Raw genomic sequence first — 17194 nt, 5'->3', positions numbered from 1 at the left:
ATTTTAAGTTTGATGTAGTTTGGTTTATGTTGGCTTTTAAAGCTACTATAGCTTGGTAAATTACCGTATAATCTGCTTTTTCCAGACTCAGCATACATTTTTAAGATGATTGGCACCTTACATGTAAAGATAATTTGCAACTGTTTACATGTAAACTTTGAAGGAAACACATCTTTAGCTTTTGTTAACAATACCCTGCCAAAGATATAGAGGTCACTATGAAGCCACACATTTATCGAATATGGCAGTATTTGTGTGAAAAACACCTGAAACACTTTTGCAGGCAACAACCATTAGTCTATCCTTGAACCCCTCCCTTTGGAGGAATTACTCCACAAACAATCTTAAGTCTCTTGCTTCATAAATCTCAAAGCATCCGAAAGTGAATATTGATCCTACAGAAGCAGCCATTTAAATGCTGTTGTTAACATGCATCTTGATGCCCTGTGATCCAATTCCTCATCAGATGTATCAATAAAGGGACTGCACAGTGGTGCCAAGGGTAGCACTACTGCTTTGCAGCAAGGTCCTTGGTTTAAATCCCAGGCAACGCCTTTTCTGCATGCATGTTGCATGTTCTCCCTGAGCATACGTGGGTTCTGTCTAGATACTCTAGGTGTCTCCCACAGTCTAAAACAATGCGGTCTCCCTAGATTTCCCTGAGGATACGTGTGTGCATGGTGGTCAGTCCTGTGTGTCTCCGTTTTGCCCTGAGATAGACTGGTGACCTGTCCAGGCTGCGTCCCGCCTTTCGCCCAATGACTGCTGGAGGTACTAGCCCCTCTGCAACCCTGAAGTCTGATCTGTTGATGGAAATAGCGTTCTCATATTTTCTCGAGGTCAGAAAACTTTGAGAGAAGCTCGGAAAAGAGTGTTTGAGTGAGGCTCATTTGAGGCACAAATACAACATTATCTAACTTCACAGTTAATAAAATCCAAGCCCTTCACTTGAACCGACAGAAAACAAAACTAGCGATGCGACGATCGATCGGCCAGACCCAATTTCTTTAATTTTGAAAGAGATCTTATCCCCCTCCTCAAAGGTCTGAAAATCAGCCACTGTCCCCTTTTGGAAAGAGGCCCAAGGCAGGTTTTTAGTCTAACCTGTTGTGAAAGTTTTGTTTATTATTAAAATGTGAAAAATGAAAGACGAAAAGAACAGATCTTGTTTTGTTTAGTTAATTTAGTTGTTTGGATAGCAATCCTCTAAACATCTCATTTATATTTGAGAGCCTTACCTCATGTGCAGTTAAAACAAGTTCGTATTCTTCCACGGGTATTGTTCAATGTTTTTCAATAAAATAAGACTGGAACATTGAAGGTGAATTGTGACCTTATAACACCTGACAGTGTCAGTTATAAATTAAAAATATAAAATACAATTTTAAAAAATCGGTTACGGAGAAAATCGGTATTGGCAGGTCAGGCTTTTTAGAGATCGGTGATTGGCCAGAAAACTGCAATCGGTGCACCCCTAAACAAAACTCCACCCTAATGTGTTATTTGCCCCTCCTGAGCAATGATTAGTACCATGTGCAAAATAAGTTTTAACACCTGCAATTTGAAAAGGCAGCTTTCCTTTTTAAACTTTACATTTATCCTCTTGCATTTAACAAGAGGATCCATATTTAAACTGTTAGGTGAATGAAAGGATCACATTAGGAATGAGCTGCTGTTCAACTAAGAAGAAAAGTCTGGCTGCTTTCACTAAGGGTCACAGCTTATTTCCTCTCACTATGTCTGCTTTGGTCCGATCCTCCAGCATCATGACCCTGCAATATGGTGTCCCCCAAAGGTTTGACAAAGATTGTCTGTGGTATCCTGGAGAATTAAACCAAACAGTCAGCAAATACATGTTTCTGAGACATTAATGAGGTAAAAGTCAACAACAACAACTCTGTTTCATAGAAGTATCTTCTCTGACATCTTTATATGAACAGGAAGATAAAACTCACAGCCATTATCACAACTGGAATGATTGAAGGTGGTCCTTAAGGGAGAAAATTAAATGTGTCTCAGCAACAGAACAAAGTGAAAAATCATCATGTTAGAATCTGAACATGAACTTACTGAAGCCTCTGTCAGATGATCCAGATTGATTATCCAAGGCTGAAAATTAAATTTAAAATCATAAATCAATTATGATATTAATACATGCGTGCAATATTGTCCACTGAATGCATATCCATAATACACCTGTTTAATATCAGTATTCATTCCATACATCATGATCAACATCAAATTATAAAATGAACCCTTTAATTCAGTCATCTTCTTACTAGAAATCAAAATGGGTTTAGAAAAGGGAGAAGCACAAATGACTGCATTATGTTTAGAATATGAAATTAGGAGAGCACAAATAAACAAAGAAATGTAGTAGCTGTATTTTTCGACATAGAAAAAGCTTATGACATGATGTGGGTTGAAGGATTATTAATTAAATTAAATAAAATGGGTATTACTGGAAAAATGTTTAACTGGATTAAAGATTTTTTATCAAATAGAACAATACAAGTAAAAATTGGTCAAGAATTGTCAGGTAAATATATAATAGATAATGGTACTCCTCAAGGAAGTATTATAAGTCCGTTATTGTTTTCTATAATGATAAATGATGTATTTAAAAATATTGGTAAGGAAGTCGGTTGTTCACTATTTGCAGATGATGGAGCTATATGGAAAAGGGGTCGTAATATCAAACTTATTGAAAAGAAAATACAGGATGAGATTATTAGAATAGAACAATGAGCAAATCAATGGGGATTTAAATTCTCAGTGGAAAAAACAAAAGCAATGGTGTTTACACAGAAAAGGAAAAGAGAAAATATCAAACTAAAATTATACAATCAAGTTTTAGAACAAGTAAAAAATATAAAATTTTTACGTATATGGTTTGATGAAAAAATTATGTGGAAAGTACATATAGAAAGAATCATAGATAAATGCAAAAAAATATTAAACATTATGAGATGTATGGCTGGTGCTGATTGGGGAGCAGATCGAACATCATTAAAAATTATTTATACAGAATTAATTAGATCAAATATTGATTATGGAAGTATAATTTATGGATCAGCAGCAAACACTCATCTTATAAAATTAGACAATATACAACATCAAGCTTTAAGAATTTGTACAGGAGCAATCAGAACCAGTCCAATAGCAGCACTTCAGGTAGAGATGGGAGAGATGCCATTAGATCTAAGAAGGAAACAGTTAGCAATAAATTACTGGATAAACTTACAAAGCAATAATCTGGATCATCCAACATGTGATATTTTAAAACCATGCTGGGAAAAAGAAAAAAAACAAGTTAAGAGTTTTGGGTGGATTATCAATAATATAGCAGAAGAATTTAAAATATATGAAAAAGAAATAAGTTCAATGTTGCCTTTGCCAGTAGTGCCACCGTGGCTGTTACCAGAAGCAGTGGTGGATATGGTATTGATGGAAAAGAAAAAGGATACGAAATGTAGATTAGATTTAAGTATAATACAAGAATATATAAACAATTACTATCATTATGTCCAGATTTACACAGACGCATCAAAAACAGATGAAAAAATAGGAGTAGCATTTGTAATACCAGAATTTAAAATAAAAGTAGGAAAAAGAATTACAGATGGATTATTGATATATTCAGGAGAATTATTAGCCATATTGTTAGCAGTGCAGTGGGTGGAGGATATAAAACCATTAAAAACAATCATTTGTTCAGACTCAAGTTCAGCATTATTAAGTTTAAATCATAATCATTCAGAGGGTAGACCAGACATTTTGTTGGAAATAAAACATACTTTATTTAGAATACAAAGAATGGGATTAATATTAGTGTTTTTATGGGTACCAGCACATGTAGGAGTTGGAGGGAATGAGAAGGCGGACAGGATGGCAAAGAAGGCAACACAAAACAACATTAGCTTTATAATTAATATTAGTAGGTCAGAGGCAAGAAATATAATTAAACAGAGAATCAGGAAAGAGTGGCAAAAAAGGTGGGATGAAGAAAAGAAAGGAAGATGGTTTTATAGAATCAACAAGATAGTAGGAGAAGTAAGAACAGGAAGAAGGAGTAGAAAAGAGGAAAGATTAATTACAAGATTAAGAATAGGACATACAGGACTTAATTCTACATTGTTTAATATAAAGAAACATAATACAGGAAAATGTGATTATTGTGGAGAGGAGGAAACAATAGAACATGTAATATTGAAGTGTCAGAAATATGAACAAGAAAGAACAATTTTAAGGAGAGAATTTGTAGGTATTAAAGAAAATTTTATTTTGAGAGATACTTTGCAAAGAAGTTTAGGTAGCAAACATATTCAAATTATAATTAGATTTTTCAAAAGCACTAAATTAATAAATAAAATTTGATTGTTGTAATAGTAAATAAGATTTAAAACCATGAAGAACTACACTCCATACCAGTCGGTGGCGGTAATGCACATCTTCAAGTTATTTGCCAACTGCCAAAAAATAACACAGAAGAAGAAGAAGAAGAAATCGAGGCGGATTTGTGGTGCTACGATGTCAGACTCTGTTGTCCCGTTTTTCTTTTTCTTGTTGGAAATCTTTTTTAAAGGTAAGATTAGAATATTTGTCTGTCTTATTTCTATGCTCAGGTTTAGCAGCTATGGAGAGTTTTGTTATTAAAAACGGTTTTAACTTGTATATTTTGCTCATGTTAAAATGAAAGTGACCAAACAGCTCACAGATGAAGCATTTTCTGAGGCCATGTCGTTTATTTTAATTGTTACAGCTTACAAAGCTATTCATATCCCACATTTTATTCTAGTACTACTGTACTTCATGTGAGGGGGCATGTAGTTTATTTTAAGTTTAAAGCAAATTACAATAAATGACGTACTGTTTAAATTGATCGTGATGTTGTTTATGATGGTCTTCATCCGTCCTCTGTCTCTCTGGTTCAGTAGATTTTATATTGTTGAAGCTCGATGCAAACAATCACAAGTAACCGCAGCTCAGTGTTACCAGGTGAGAAATGTAGGATTATCGTACTAGATACGTAAAATTATCGTATTTTGAGGGAAATTATCGTACACTCGTCATAACCAAAATAACAAGTCTGTTGATGTGTTGAATAACGTCTAATAGGAACTCGCAGCATTGTGACGTCAGAACGGAATAGATTTATCAACATCTGCAGCCCCACAGTGCCGAGCTCTGCTTCTTCTTCTTTTCTTTTCCTCATTTCCTCAATCATGGGCGGGCATAGTATGGAGGTAAATTTGTCTCAATATTATTCAATCAAACAAAAAAATAATCTCATTCAAAAAATATTAAGTTGTGATCAAAACTTTCAGAGTTGTAACGATTTTTTTTTTTAAATGGAATATTTTATTTTGGGGAGAAAAATAAATGTTTGAAAAAACGTTTTTTGATTAAAATGACTCATTTTTTCTCACAAAGAGAAAAAAGTTATTTGCAAAACAAACTTTTATTTATCGTTAACTGTCTAAACAAACTAAAGGAACTGGGGGAACCACCTGTTCCTGAAAGACTAGTTTCAGTCACAATAAGAGTCTGACTCTGGTTGTTTGGCCTGCAGTACCAGCTAACTCAACACCAGGGCCCAGACTTGACTTATACTCGTGGTGTGGGACTCAAGTCTTGAGAACATTTGTTATCTCATGTAATCAGTGTGAATGTTTATTGCAATAGACCTCTCAAATTAGTATGTTTTCAGTTTTAATGTGGTGCATTAGTGCAGCACTATAGCCACAGAACACGATCAGTGCCATATAAAGAAGTGTTACAGGAAGACTACTTGGTGCTAATCTGACAAAGAACCTACTTGTCTGTCTTTAGAGACTTGACTTGACTTGCAAAATTACTAGTTAACATTCCAGGGGTGTTGTTGCATTAAGCCTCAACAGTTGGCAGAGTTGCTGAGTAACAGAATTGCTTCATGATGGAAAAACACACAAAGGTAAGTTGAAATTTGATCATAAAGTCAGACATTGCTTAGCTTCAACCAGATTTACTGTGAGAAAACGAAGGACAACATTGTAATGATTTATACTACATTAATTTAAACTAACGTCTGTTATCTATCATAACAGCCTGCCTCTCTGGTGTGTTGACACAATAATACTATTGTTGTAGCTGCTTCCAGCAATAACTACATGGGGTAAAATTCCTGTTATTGCTGTTGTATTTGTATATCTTGATGCTCACTGAGCAGGTGTTTGAACAAAGAGACTTTAGGAGAGTCAAGGAGACACTGAAAGCTGACTGAGCAGCTGATGTTGTGGAACACAAGATGACTGAGGTCTATAATTAAGGTTTTTCAATCAAGTAGTTTTGTTGTTGGATCTAAGCACCAAGGTACAGCCTAGATATGCATCCACCACTTTATTAGGTCCAGATGTTCCTGTTGAGTAACTTGTTAACACAAAAGATAGTTCAGCCAATCTACTAATCTACTGGGATCTTCAGGCACAACAATCTGAGTCCAAATAAGAGAAGAAATCCAGTTAGCAGCAGTCATGTGGACCACAATCCTTTGTTGATGTTACAGATCAGGGGATTCATGTACGCACAAAAACCTTGCAGCACAATGTTTGACGCACAACTCGGCATGTACAATAATGTGGAAATCCATCAGTGCATCGAGCATAAAATGTATGTGAACCATCTCAGGGGCACTTTTATTCTCACTGAAAAATAAACCTGTGTCAGATCAGCAGATTCATTCCTAACAAGTCAGGTTTGATGATTCCTGCAGTGGACAAGCTGGAGACAATCACACATGTCCATAAATTGCTACATAAAGTTGTGTGTTATTGTGGAACGATGGCAGCTTTGGCTCAGCTGGAGGACATCACCAATGGAAGAAGTCATTGGGGAGCGTTTCTTTCAGAGATCGTAATGATCTGCTGGAACATGATGATGCATGGCTTATCAGCTGGTTGAGATTGCCCGGGGCAATCATCTTGGAGGTCTGCATGGAGCTGGCCTCACTGTTACCGAGTGAAACCAGGAGGAACCGTGGTTCGCTGGTGCCAGTTCAAGTTCTCACTATGCTGCGGCCCTTTCAACCAAAGCTTTTCAGAGGGAGCTGACTGATAGGTCGGGTATTTAACAGTCATCCCTGAGACGGGCCACGCCAGCCATAAGGTACGGATCATCCTGTTGCTCAGATATAGAAAGTTCCCCTAAACTGTGGCTCTCATTTGCAGCAATGAGCCGATTTCTGTAATCAGAGCTATGGACCACACTGAAACTGCGACAAGGGCCCCATCTGTAAGTGAATATGCTTTTATGAATAGAAAGCATTTTCATTCAATATATGTGTAACCTATTGGTGATGTGCAAATGTCTCTCACTAATGCAATGTCATGGTGTGCAGAAATAGTCTCTCTAGTGTTTTTCCACTGAATGAACCAGTTCAGTTCTTTAACTCTCACAGCATCTTTGCCATGGTAATTTGGACACATGGTTGGTGTATTTATACTACTTTACATATGTAACTACGGGCGGGGACCAGACGGTTCAACCACCATGTGCAGCTCAGGCCAGTTTCCCGAAAACTAGGATGTATGAAGGCCAAGTGGGAGGTGACATATCTACGCACAGTTTGTTACATCTGAATTTTGTTTATGGACCGCAAGTCAGAATTTCTCCTGCACACTCTTTAGTACATGAGGCCCCAGAGGAGATACAGACTGGTTCAAGATGATTGGAAGGCAGTGAAAGCTCAAATAAAAAATTTATACAACCAAACTATGCTGAATACCTTTTCTGAATGAACAACACCTGGAACCTTGGAGCAGATGGGCTACAGCAGCAGAATACCACACAGATCATCACTCCTGTCAGCTAAGAACAGGAACCTGAGGCTATAATTAACACAGGTTCACAAGCACAGATTGTAAAGATGTAGCCTGGTTTGTTGAGCATTGATTTCAGGTGCAGCGTTCAGATGATCGGGTCATAATTTGGTGTAAACACCAAAAAAGCATGGATCCATGCTGCCTTGTTTCAAATGGTCAGGCTGGTGGTGGTTTAATGGTGTGGGACCCCTAGCACCAAACGAGCGCTGTTTGCAGACCACAGCCTGCCTTAAGCATGGGTGGCGACCGTCTCCATCTCTTTATGACCACAGTGTACCCATCTTCTGATGGCTGCTTCCAGCAGGATAATGCACCATGCCACAAAGCTCAACTCATCTCAGACCGGTTATTTAGCATGATGATGAGTTCACTGACCTCCAGTGGTCTTCATTCTCCAGATCTAAATCCCATAGAGCACTACTGGGTATAAGGTGGAACGAGAGATTCTCATCAATAATGTGGAGCCAACAAATCTGCAGCAACTGTGTGATGCTGTCATGTTAATATGGACCAGAATCTCTGAGGAATGTTTCTGACACCTTGTTGAATCTGTCATAAAGAAATAGTTTGGTTCTGAAGGAAAAAGTGGTTTCAACTAGAGGGTGACACGGGAGTGGATTTTCTCTCCCATCCCGCTCCCACAGAAAAATGTCTTGTCCCATCCCAATCCCAGGCCAGCATAACAAAAAAAATCCTGTCCCGTCCCACTCCTGGTAAATTGACTCCCACTCCCATCCCGCTCCCATTCAGAACGACTCCCACTCCTGTGCCACTCCCATTTTTGTTTTCTTCATTTAGTCTTTTGACAATTTCTTTGTTTGAAGGACCAGTTAGGTCCCTGTTTTTAGCTGTAGTAAAGGCCAGTTAAAGTAAAAAGAATAATAATGAAGAAATAATAAAATATTAAACAAGGAAACAGACCATGACTATCTTAGTTGAATAAACAAAATATACCTAGTTGTATTTTACTTATTTATTAAGTGATCGTTTCCTTTGAACAATGACATCACTTTTATGTTTCAAGTTGCTGGAACGAAACAAAAATGCACCTAGTAAGAGAACTGTACTTGTTGAACAAAAGGCCAAAAAGCCATTACCTTCACAATTTAGAAACTGTAACTCAATGGTTCACAACCCTGGTCCTCAGGGACCCCTTCCCTGCAGGTTTTAGATGTGTGTCTGCTCCAGAACACCTGATTTAAATTCTGACATGATCTCCTATACAGGCATCAAGAATGGAGGGTCAAACTGGACAAATTTAATACAATAAAATCATCATTAAATAAATAAATGTTGTGAATGTCCCATAAGTGAAGTAAATGTAACATGAAAGAAGTGTAACATTAAATGTGCCATTAAATTAAAGTTACCATTTATTTATTTAATACATCATTAGAAACAATAAATGTACCATTATATCATGAAATGGACTATTATGCAATTAAATGTGCCACTGAATAATTAAGTATAATTTTAAAGACGACATGACGTAATTAGTGGTACACTTAATATTTAATGATGTATTAAATAAATTGTACATTTAATGGTACATTCAATTTTTTTCTATTTCACAACATATTTATTTAATATCTTCCCTTGATGAAGCATTTCTATACGGAGCCCACGAGGGGACATGGGGGGACTTTTTTCTTTTTTGTGTCCCCATGCAATAGTCTTTGTGTTATTTCACAATACTTTGTGGGATATTTTCCAAACCAGATAAGTGCAAAAATGAAACAAACACTACACCCGTTTTGAGATTTATTGAGTTTTATTTTGAAATCAGCCTTAAATAAAATTATCTTCAAATCAGACTAAGGGCTGTGAACCATTGAGGTACAGTTTCTAAATTGTGAAGGTAATGCCTTTTTGGCCTTTTGTTCAACAAGTACAGTTCTCTTACAAGGTGAATTTTTCTTTCATTCCAGCAACTTGAAACATAAAAAGAACATAAAACATAAAAGTAATGTCATTGTTCAAAGGAAACGATCACTTAATAAATAAGTAAAATACAACTAGGTACATTTTGTTTATTCAACTAAGATAGATTCTTTTTACTTTAACTGGCCTTTACTACAGCTAAAAACAGGGACCTAACTGGTCCTTCAAGGAAAGAAATTACCAAAAGACTAAATGAAGAAAACAAAAATGGGAGTGGCACAGGAGTAGGAGTTGTTCTGAATGGGAGCGGGATGGGAGTGGGAGTCAATTTACCAGGAGTGGGACGGGACAAGATTTTTTTTGTTATGCTGGCCTGGGATTGGGATGGGACAAGACATTTTTCTGTGGGAGCGGGATGGGAGAGAAAATCCACTCCCGTGTCACCCTCTAGTGCACATACAGCAATTTTGTTGGTCAGATGAGACTTGACACATGTTGGTACTTTTGGTTTGATGAATGAAGAGATGCAGGGTTGATTTAATCCAGAATCTGTCTTACAAGTGTCCCTTAATCACTGGTGAACTTGATTACAACTAAACACGTTTTACAAGCAGCAGACTGCGTGATAAAACCGCTACATTCAACTCTCCTGAAGTTCGGTAATATTTGCGACTTTCCTGTCAGCTCTATGAGTTTAATAGATAAGTCCTTATTTCTGACTTTACGTTATAAATCCAATTTTACCACGTCCAGTTCTCCACCTGCGTTTGCTCCCTCCATCCTGAACGCAGGTGGAAAACATCGAGCAGAAGCACTGTTGGCTTGTGGGTCGTGTAGTTCGTTTGACTCGCATTATAGTTTAGGCTTCTTGGAAAAAAACTACACAATGGCGGCGTCGATTCAAGTTTTTTTTTTTCTTAAAGTTTATAACAAAGTCTCAGTTTTACATTTCCAAAGACAATTGATCCTAGTTTATTTTCCCTCCTATTGGTTAGCTCCCGCTCCCGTCTGCTCCAGTTCATTTTTCATCCTGTACCGTCCCAATCACGTGATCTTTACTGATGCTGTCTCCCGTCCCGCGGGATTTGACCCGTGGAACTCCCGAAAAAATGTCAGCCTCTAGTTTCAACCCAGGACTGCCAAGGTGTACTTAATAAACTACAACCCCTTTAGCACTGGGATTTTATATGAGTCTGTAATATTATCTGGTCTTTATTAATTATTATTAGGTACAAATTGTATTTAAATCTAACTTTAACTGCAGAAAAATACACTAGATTCCATTATTAAACAAAGAAGGAGCAACCATGTATTTTCCAGTGTCTTGAACCACGTTAATCTGCAAAAATGTTAACTACTAATTTCCTAAATGACTTTATCAGGGTTATATGATAGTGGAGGAATATTAGCTGATGCTTCTTTTTAAAAAGGTTTCAGTTCATTGAGATTTCCAGGCTTGTTCAGGCTTGTTTCTCTCAGGTTTCCAGTAAAGCATTCCAGGTAGTTTGTGAGGTGGAGTTTTGCTGGTACTGCTGCAGACAAAACCAGTCCAAACTCTTGCTTTTATAAAAGTGGTCTCTCTTCATGTTGATCAGTTTATCAATGCATTTCATCAGCAACATCTAGCTGCTGCTACCACACTAAAATCCAATGGCAGCAGCAATAGTTTACTTTGTTTTCAGCATATAACGTTTCCATCCCTGTTTAATAAATGATAGTTTGGAATCTGTGGCGTTTTACAACCTGATAAAGAGCAGATCACTTTCATCATGTCCTGATAGGTTGTTTTTATAACTCTATTTGCTGGCAGCCGTTTTTATGAAGTCCCTACATGTTGACTTTGAATAGCTAACTAACTCACTGGGACTATTTTAAAGCCTTATTAGACGGAGGGGAGGGCTTTTATTTTGAAAAGGGAACAAAAATAGAAGTGGACCTTTGTTATTGATTTTCTTATCAAATTGGGAGAGACGGCAACTCATTAAACAAGAGAAAGACCGGACTTTATCTTTATAAGTTTAGTCAAAGGCATACAGCGTTTGAAGACTCTGTCACTGAACAAGTCAGAAGAGCAGAGCAACGAACAAATATCACACACAAGTATTTATACCAAAAATGAGAGTGTTATCTCAACTTCAAAGAGTTTGTGTTTTATGGCCCTAGACCCTTCCCGGGTCAGAGGTAACAACGTTATTTATGAGGGCACCCATCTACCCTCCCTTAAAATATATCCCTTCACGGAGTGTTAACCATAAACCTCCTGATAATGGATTTAGAGCCTCCTCCTCTTAAGTACAAAACACAGAGGTCAGAGGAGAGAGGTGAATAAAAGGTCACACACTTTAGAACACTTGTAAAAGAATTTTCCATTACACCTTTCAAGGAAAAATTGTGCCAAGCATGACTGTTTCTCAATAAATGTGATGTTCCTGCTAAAGAACACAGAGAGAAATAAAAACCCTCTCATAGAACGGTACATGATATAAATAAAGTTACCCAGATCCATTTATTCTTTTATTTTATCCTGCAGGTTTAGCAGATCCAATAAAAACAGAGAAGTCTGTGTTAGCAGCAGAGGGAGAAGATGCTCCTCTCAGCTGTCAGCTCCTGGAAACTAAAGATGTCCAACAGGTCACCTGGCAGAAGGTCTTGGAGAAAACAGAGAGGAACATCTGCACCTACAGCGAGTTTTTTGGTGAAACTGTGGATCCTGACTTTAAAGAAAAGGTTCAGTTTACAGAAGCTGGGCTGCAGAAGTCCTCCATAGTTATCAGGAGTGTTACAGAGCAGGATGAAGGATGTTATCTCTGTTTGTTCAACATCTACCCTGATGGAGCTCTGACAGCTGGGACCTGTCTAATGGTTTATGGTAAGAATCTGGCTGTATTAAAGGGTTAATTTTATAACTAGATGTTGATCATGTTTTTTTCTTCTCTACTCAGAGCTGCATGAACCCATCCTTGATGTCAGAAGATCAAACTCTCCCACAGAGTCAGTTGTGTCCTGTTCAGCCACAGGTCGACCTGCTCCCTCTGTAACACTGACTGTTCTCCACCAGAACCTCAGCTTCTCCCAGTACACCTCCACCAGTGTTACCAACAGCAACGGTACGGTCACCATCACCACCACAGCTCTGCTGTCAGCTTTCAGCAGCACAGAGGTTGGATGTTCAGTGTCAGTTCTCTCTGCTGCTCCCAGAGAGCTGCTGGTCACCGTTCCTGGACTCACAGAGACGTCTGAAGATGGTGAGGAACTCTTTCAAACATACAGCGCCTGACGCTCGCGCCTTTCTAAATTTTTTGACAGGTTTTTGTATAATTGTAAATACATTTATGCAGTAAGTGGTTAAATTTCACTTTTCAGATTTTATTTGTAAAAAACAACGTTTAATTTTTCTTCCACTTCACAATTATGCTCAATATTGTGCTCACATAAAGTCACACTTAAACACACTAACGTTTGAGGTTGTAGTGCAACAAAATGTGGAAGACGTTCAAGGGGTGTGATTACTTTTAAACACTGTAGGAACTGATGAGACCTTCCTGATTTTAAATGCTTGAATCCCATTTATCAGGGTTGGATAAACAGACTGGATCATCTGACAGACGCTCCAGTAAGTTTATGTTCAGATTCTCACATGAACATTTTTCACTTTGTTCTGTTGTTGAGATACATTTCATCTTCTTCCTTTAGTATGGCCTTTAATTATTTCATTCATAATGATGATGATGATGGATGTCATTTTTATCTTCCTGCTCAGAAAAGGACTTCAGAGGAGGTACTTCTATGAAACTGAGTTTTTGCTGTTAACTTTCACAACATTGATGTCTCAGAAACATTTCTTTGCCGATTGTTTGATTTAATTGTTCTTAAATTGTTCACAGGAATAAGAAAAATTCCCACGATGCCACGGACAACCAGAAGTAAGTATTTTATTTATTCATTCCTCAGTTACACAGATATAGATTTATTTCCTGTTTTACATCCCAGCTAATGTGATACATATAGTATAGTTCCTGATAAAGCCTAACACGTTCCCCTGTTCCCCTGTTTAAGCTCATCAGTTTCTAACTAACATTTTGTTTTGTTTTTTGGGCCAGGTACCTCACCACTGTCGGATAATGTAGATCTCAGACTACGATCCTCTGAAAGAAAGACCAAACATCGAATCCCAGCCATCACTGTTGCAACATAAACACCTAATTATGACCCACTTCCTGATACTTACTCTTTTAACCAGTTACCAGTCAAAAAGTTTAGGGTTGGTACTTCAGTTTCAATGCTGTATGCCATGATTTATCCTTTAATCACATTTTTGTCCTTTGGCGGACACTATTTTGGTTTTTTGATGCTGGAGGATCTGAGCAAAGCAGACATAACCAGAAGAAATAAGTTGTGATCATTAGTGGAAGCAGCCAGAGTTTTCTTCTTTGTTAAACAGCAGCTCATTCCTAATGCGATCCTTTCATTCATGTCTCACTTTAAATATGGATCCTTTAAGTTCTGTTAAATGCAAGAGGATGAAGGGAAAGTTTAAAAAGGAAAGCTGCCTTTAGTGACCCAGGAGAAGGACGAGCTCTAACACCAGACATTGCCTGACTCTGTGTCCTGACCAGTTAAACTATTCTATGTTATTAGAAAGGTAGCAAAACTTGTTTTAAATAACTCATGTAAATCAAGTTCAAGCATGATTAGAGAAAATAAGCACTTTAAATTCAGAAAGTGGTGAAGGAACTGAATATTTAGCATCAAGCAAATCTGACTAAGAAACATTCCCAGGATTATAAACTGAGCTGGAAAATGAAGGAAAACATTAAGGTGCTGCTAAATCAATGAATGATATTGCACTATTAGCTCTACTGACAGAAAGCAGTAGAGTGAGACAGGAATGGATCCAGATCAAAATCAAATATAGTGAATAGATTAAGGTAAGCAAGCTTATACAAAAATGCTGAATCATTTATTCTATTATTAACTTGTTAGGCATTATTTACTTACTATGTATTACAGGTGTTTCTTTCATTTATTATTATTTTCACTTAGGCATTTTTGAAACTCTGTCTTCCATATATTATTATTTCTGTTGAGGAGACAAAGATTAATGGATTTATGGATAAACTTTGAGTCTCTGATTTATATTCTGCATTAATATGTTTACTACTGATATCTGGTCTGAAAGCTCTGATCGGCATTACTGATTAAGATAATCAATGAATTAAAAATATTGTCTATTTATTTCATTGTTTATTCTCTAAATATTCTGCATATTTGTCTTTTTCAGTATAATAAAATATGCCTAAACTGTTATTTTTACCATATATTTGCTGTATTTATCTAACATTAAAATGTAACAAACAAAGCACTTTAGACTGTTTGAGGTTTTGTTGTTTTTAGAAACCGATCTGATCTAATTGTCTCTGCATAAGATTTGGGATCAGCTTTACAGTAGATGATCATTTAGATATTTAGCATAATAATGGATGTGATGACATGTTGGAAACCCAGCCAGTGAGACTTTGTTGCATTTTATTTAAAAGTTGAGGCTCTGTGTAACTTCCTTATCCTGGGGTCAGAAGGTTGTTGGCCAGATGAAGCCTAAGGTCATCGGTCCTGGCAGTTTTCAACAGTAGCTTAACATCTGGTGTCTTCCCTTCAACATTTAAAAATGCTATGGTCCAACCATTGATTAAAAAAACTTTAATTTGAATCCCACAATGTTGGATAATTTCAGAACCATTGCTAAATTGCCTTTTATCTCAGAAGATCTTGAAAAAGTAGTTCACAATGAACAGATGGACTTTCTACAACAACACAACATTCTTCACATTACTGTCATTCCTCTTTTTCAGTCAGGTTTCAAAATTTTGCACAGAAATTAGTCCATCCTTTTAAGGATATTTAATGATATTTATTTATCTACTGGTTCTGGTAACTGTCATCCTTGTGCTTTTAGAATTAACAGCCGCATTTGATACAGTGGATCATGATGTTTTCATCTCTTGTTTAGATCAGTTGGTGGGTGTAAGGAGCATGCCCTTGGAGTGGTTCTGGTCTTATTTGTCAGGGTGCACATTCTTTATTAGCCTTGTAGATCTTCATCCCTTACCAGCTCGCCCTTTGGGTGGAGATCCCTTTTTTTCTTTGATTGTTTCCTGCAGGCGTGACAGAACCAATAAAAACAGAGGAGACAGTATTAGGAGACTCTCAGCTGTGAACTCATATAAACTAAAGATGTCCAACAGGTCACCTGGCAGAAGGTCTTGGAGAAAACAGAGAGGAATGTCTGCTCCTACAGCGAGTATTTCGGTCAAACAGTGAATCCTGACTTTAAAGAAAAGGTTCAGTTTACAGAAGTTGGACTACAGAAGTCCTCCATAGTTATCAGGAGTGTTACAGAGCAGGATGAAGGATGTTATCTCTGTTCAACATCTACCCTGATGGAGCTCTGACAGGGAGAACCTGTTTGAAGATTTATGGTAAGAATCCAGCTGTATTACCGGGTTAATTTTAGAACTAGATTGTAGATGCTAATTGTCTATTTTTTTGTTTTGTTTGCCTTATTATAGTTGTTTAGAATACATTTATTTATTAGTAATTTGTTTAATTTATATATTATATTTTTAGTTAAGGCCAGGGGGATTTGGGGTATAAATATGCAGGCTTTGGGAAGACCAGCATGCACATGGGTGGTCCTATGGTTTTTATCAGTTAGTTGATCAGGCTGTCAAGCAGTCATGCAGGCCTGTGACATGTATCTTATGATATGCTGGTCAACCTTTGATAAAATCACCATGGAAATGCATTTTTGGACTTTTGGACTGTGTTAACCACAAACCCATGGTGCATCTAGTGATTATTTGTGTAACATTTGCCTTTAGGTTGATCACTCTTAAGTTTGTTAGATTTCATTGACAAATACTCACTATGTAGATGTTAGGTAGATGTCCATCATGATATCTGACTGCTGCGCCCTGGATTTCCCTCCAGTTTGCTACCTGGTTTCCAGCCGACTCCCAAGTATTCCAGAGAACCTATTCAGACAAACTCCAGCTGGCACCATTCTGGCTCCTCTCCTGAGAAATCCTGCAACAAACCCTCCTCACCCTCCATCGTGTTTGCCACCTCAAGTGCCCACATCAGTGGCATACTTATCTCCTGGACATCACTTTACTCACGATTGTTAACTTGGCTCTGGTCCATTATCTGCAGGCAGTACTCCTCACTCCTAGACGCCGCAACCTTTTTTCCCCTGGCGCTTTATATACCTTCAACCTGTCAGCATACAGCTCTGATTAACACCTGCGAATCATCCAGAAAGACTCTAACCATGCCTGTCCTCTTCCTCACACAGTCAAGGTCCTCCTGGTCCCGGATTCCTGCAATCATTATTTACTGTTACAATAAACCTGTTAAACATTATTCTGTCTTCTGGTTGTGTTCTGCATGTTGGGCAA

General features: G+C 37.5%; 1 protein-coding gene across 4 annotated transcripts; it reads left to right on the top strand.

Annotated features, from left to right (window-relative positions):
- Positions 1–4467: 4467 nt before the first annotated feature.
- Positions 4468–15102, top strand: LOC124861282 (OX-2 membrane glycoprotein-like). Of its 4 annotated transcripts, none has more exons than XM_047354862.1 (7): positions 4468–4585; positions 12271–12609; positions 12683–12985; positions 13315–13353; positions 13501–13518; positions 13625–13663; positions 13841–15102. In XM_047354862.1, exons 1-7 carry the CDS (start codon positions 4531–4533, stop codon positions 13933–13935), a joined length of 888 nt encoding a protein of 295 aa, XP_047210818.1. In that variant the 5' UTR covers positions 4468–4530; the 3' UTR covers positions 13936–15102. The 4 variants fall into 4 exon arrangements, with proteins under 4 accessions (XP_047210818.1, XP_047210820.1, XP_047210819.1 ...); XM_047354864.1 differs by having other exon boundaries at positions 13836–15102; XM_047354863.1 differs by having other exon boundaries at positions 13434–13518.
- The last annotated feature ends 2092 nt before the right edge of the window (positions 15103–17194 follow it).

Source organism: Girardinichthys multiradiatus, chromosome 24, assembly GCF_021462225.1.
Source record: "Girardinichthys multiradiatus isolate DD_20200921_A chromosome 24, DD_fGirMul_XY1, whole genome shotgun sequence".
Taxonomy (NCBI): Eukaryota; Metazoa; Chordata; class Actinopteri; order Cyprinodontiformes; family Goodeidae; genus Girardinichthys; species Girardinichthys multiradiatus.
The sequence above is the reverse complement of the archived record's forward strand: the minus strand, read 5'-3'. Positions and strand labels throughout refer to the sequence as shown.

What these genes read in the sequence shown, in the direction of transcription:
- LOC124861282 (XM_047354860.1), top strand. Translation starts at nt 4,531, where the DNA reads ATGTCAGACTCTGTTGTCCCGTTTTTCTTTTTCTTGTTGGAAATCTTT. An exon ending in CACAGAGACGTCTGAAGATG is followed by an intron (nt 12,986 to 13,314) that starts GTGAGGAACTCT and finishes CCCATTTATCAG; the next exon opens with GGTTGGATAAACAGACTGGA. An exon ending in ATCATCTGACAGACGCTCCA is followed by an intron (nt 13,354 to 13,433) that starts GTAAGTTTATGT and finishes TTCTTCCTTTAG; the next exon opens with TATGGCCTTTAATTATTTCA.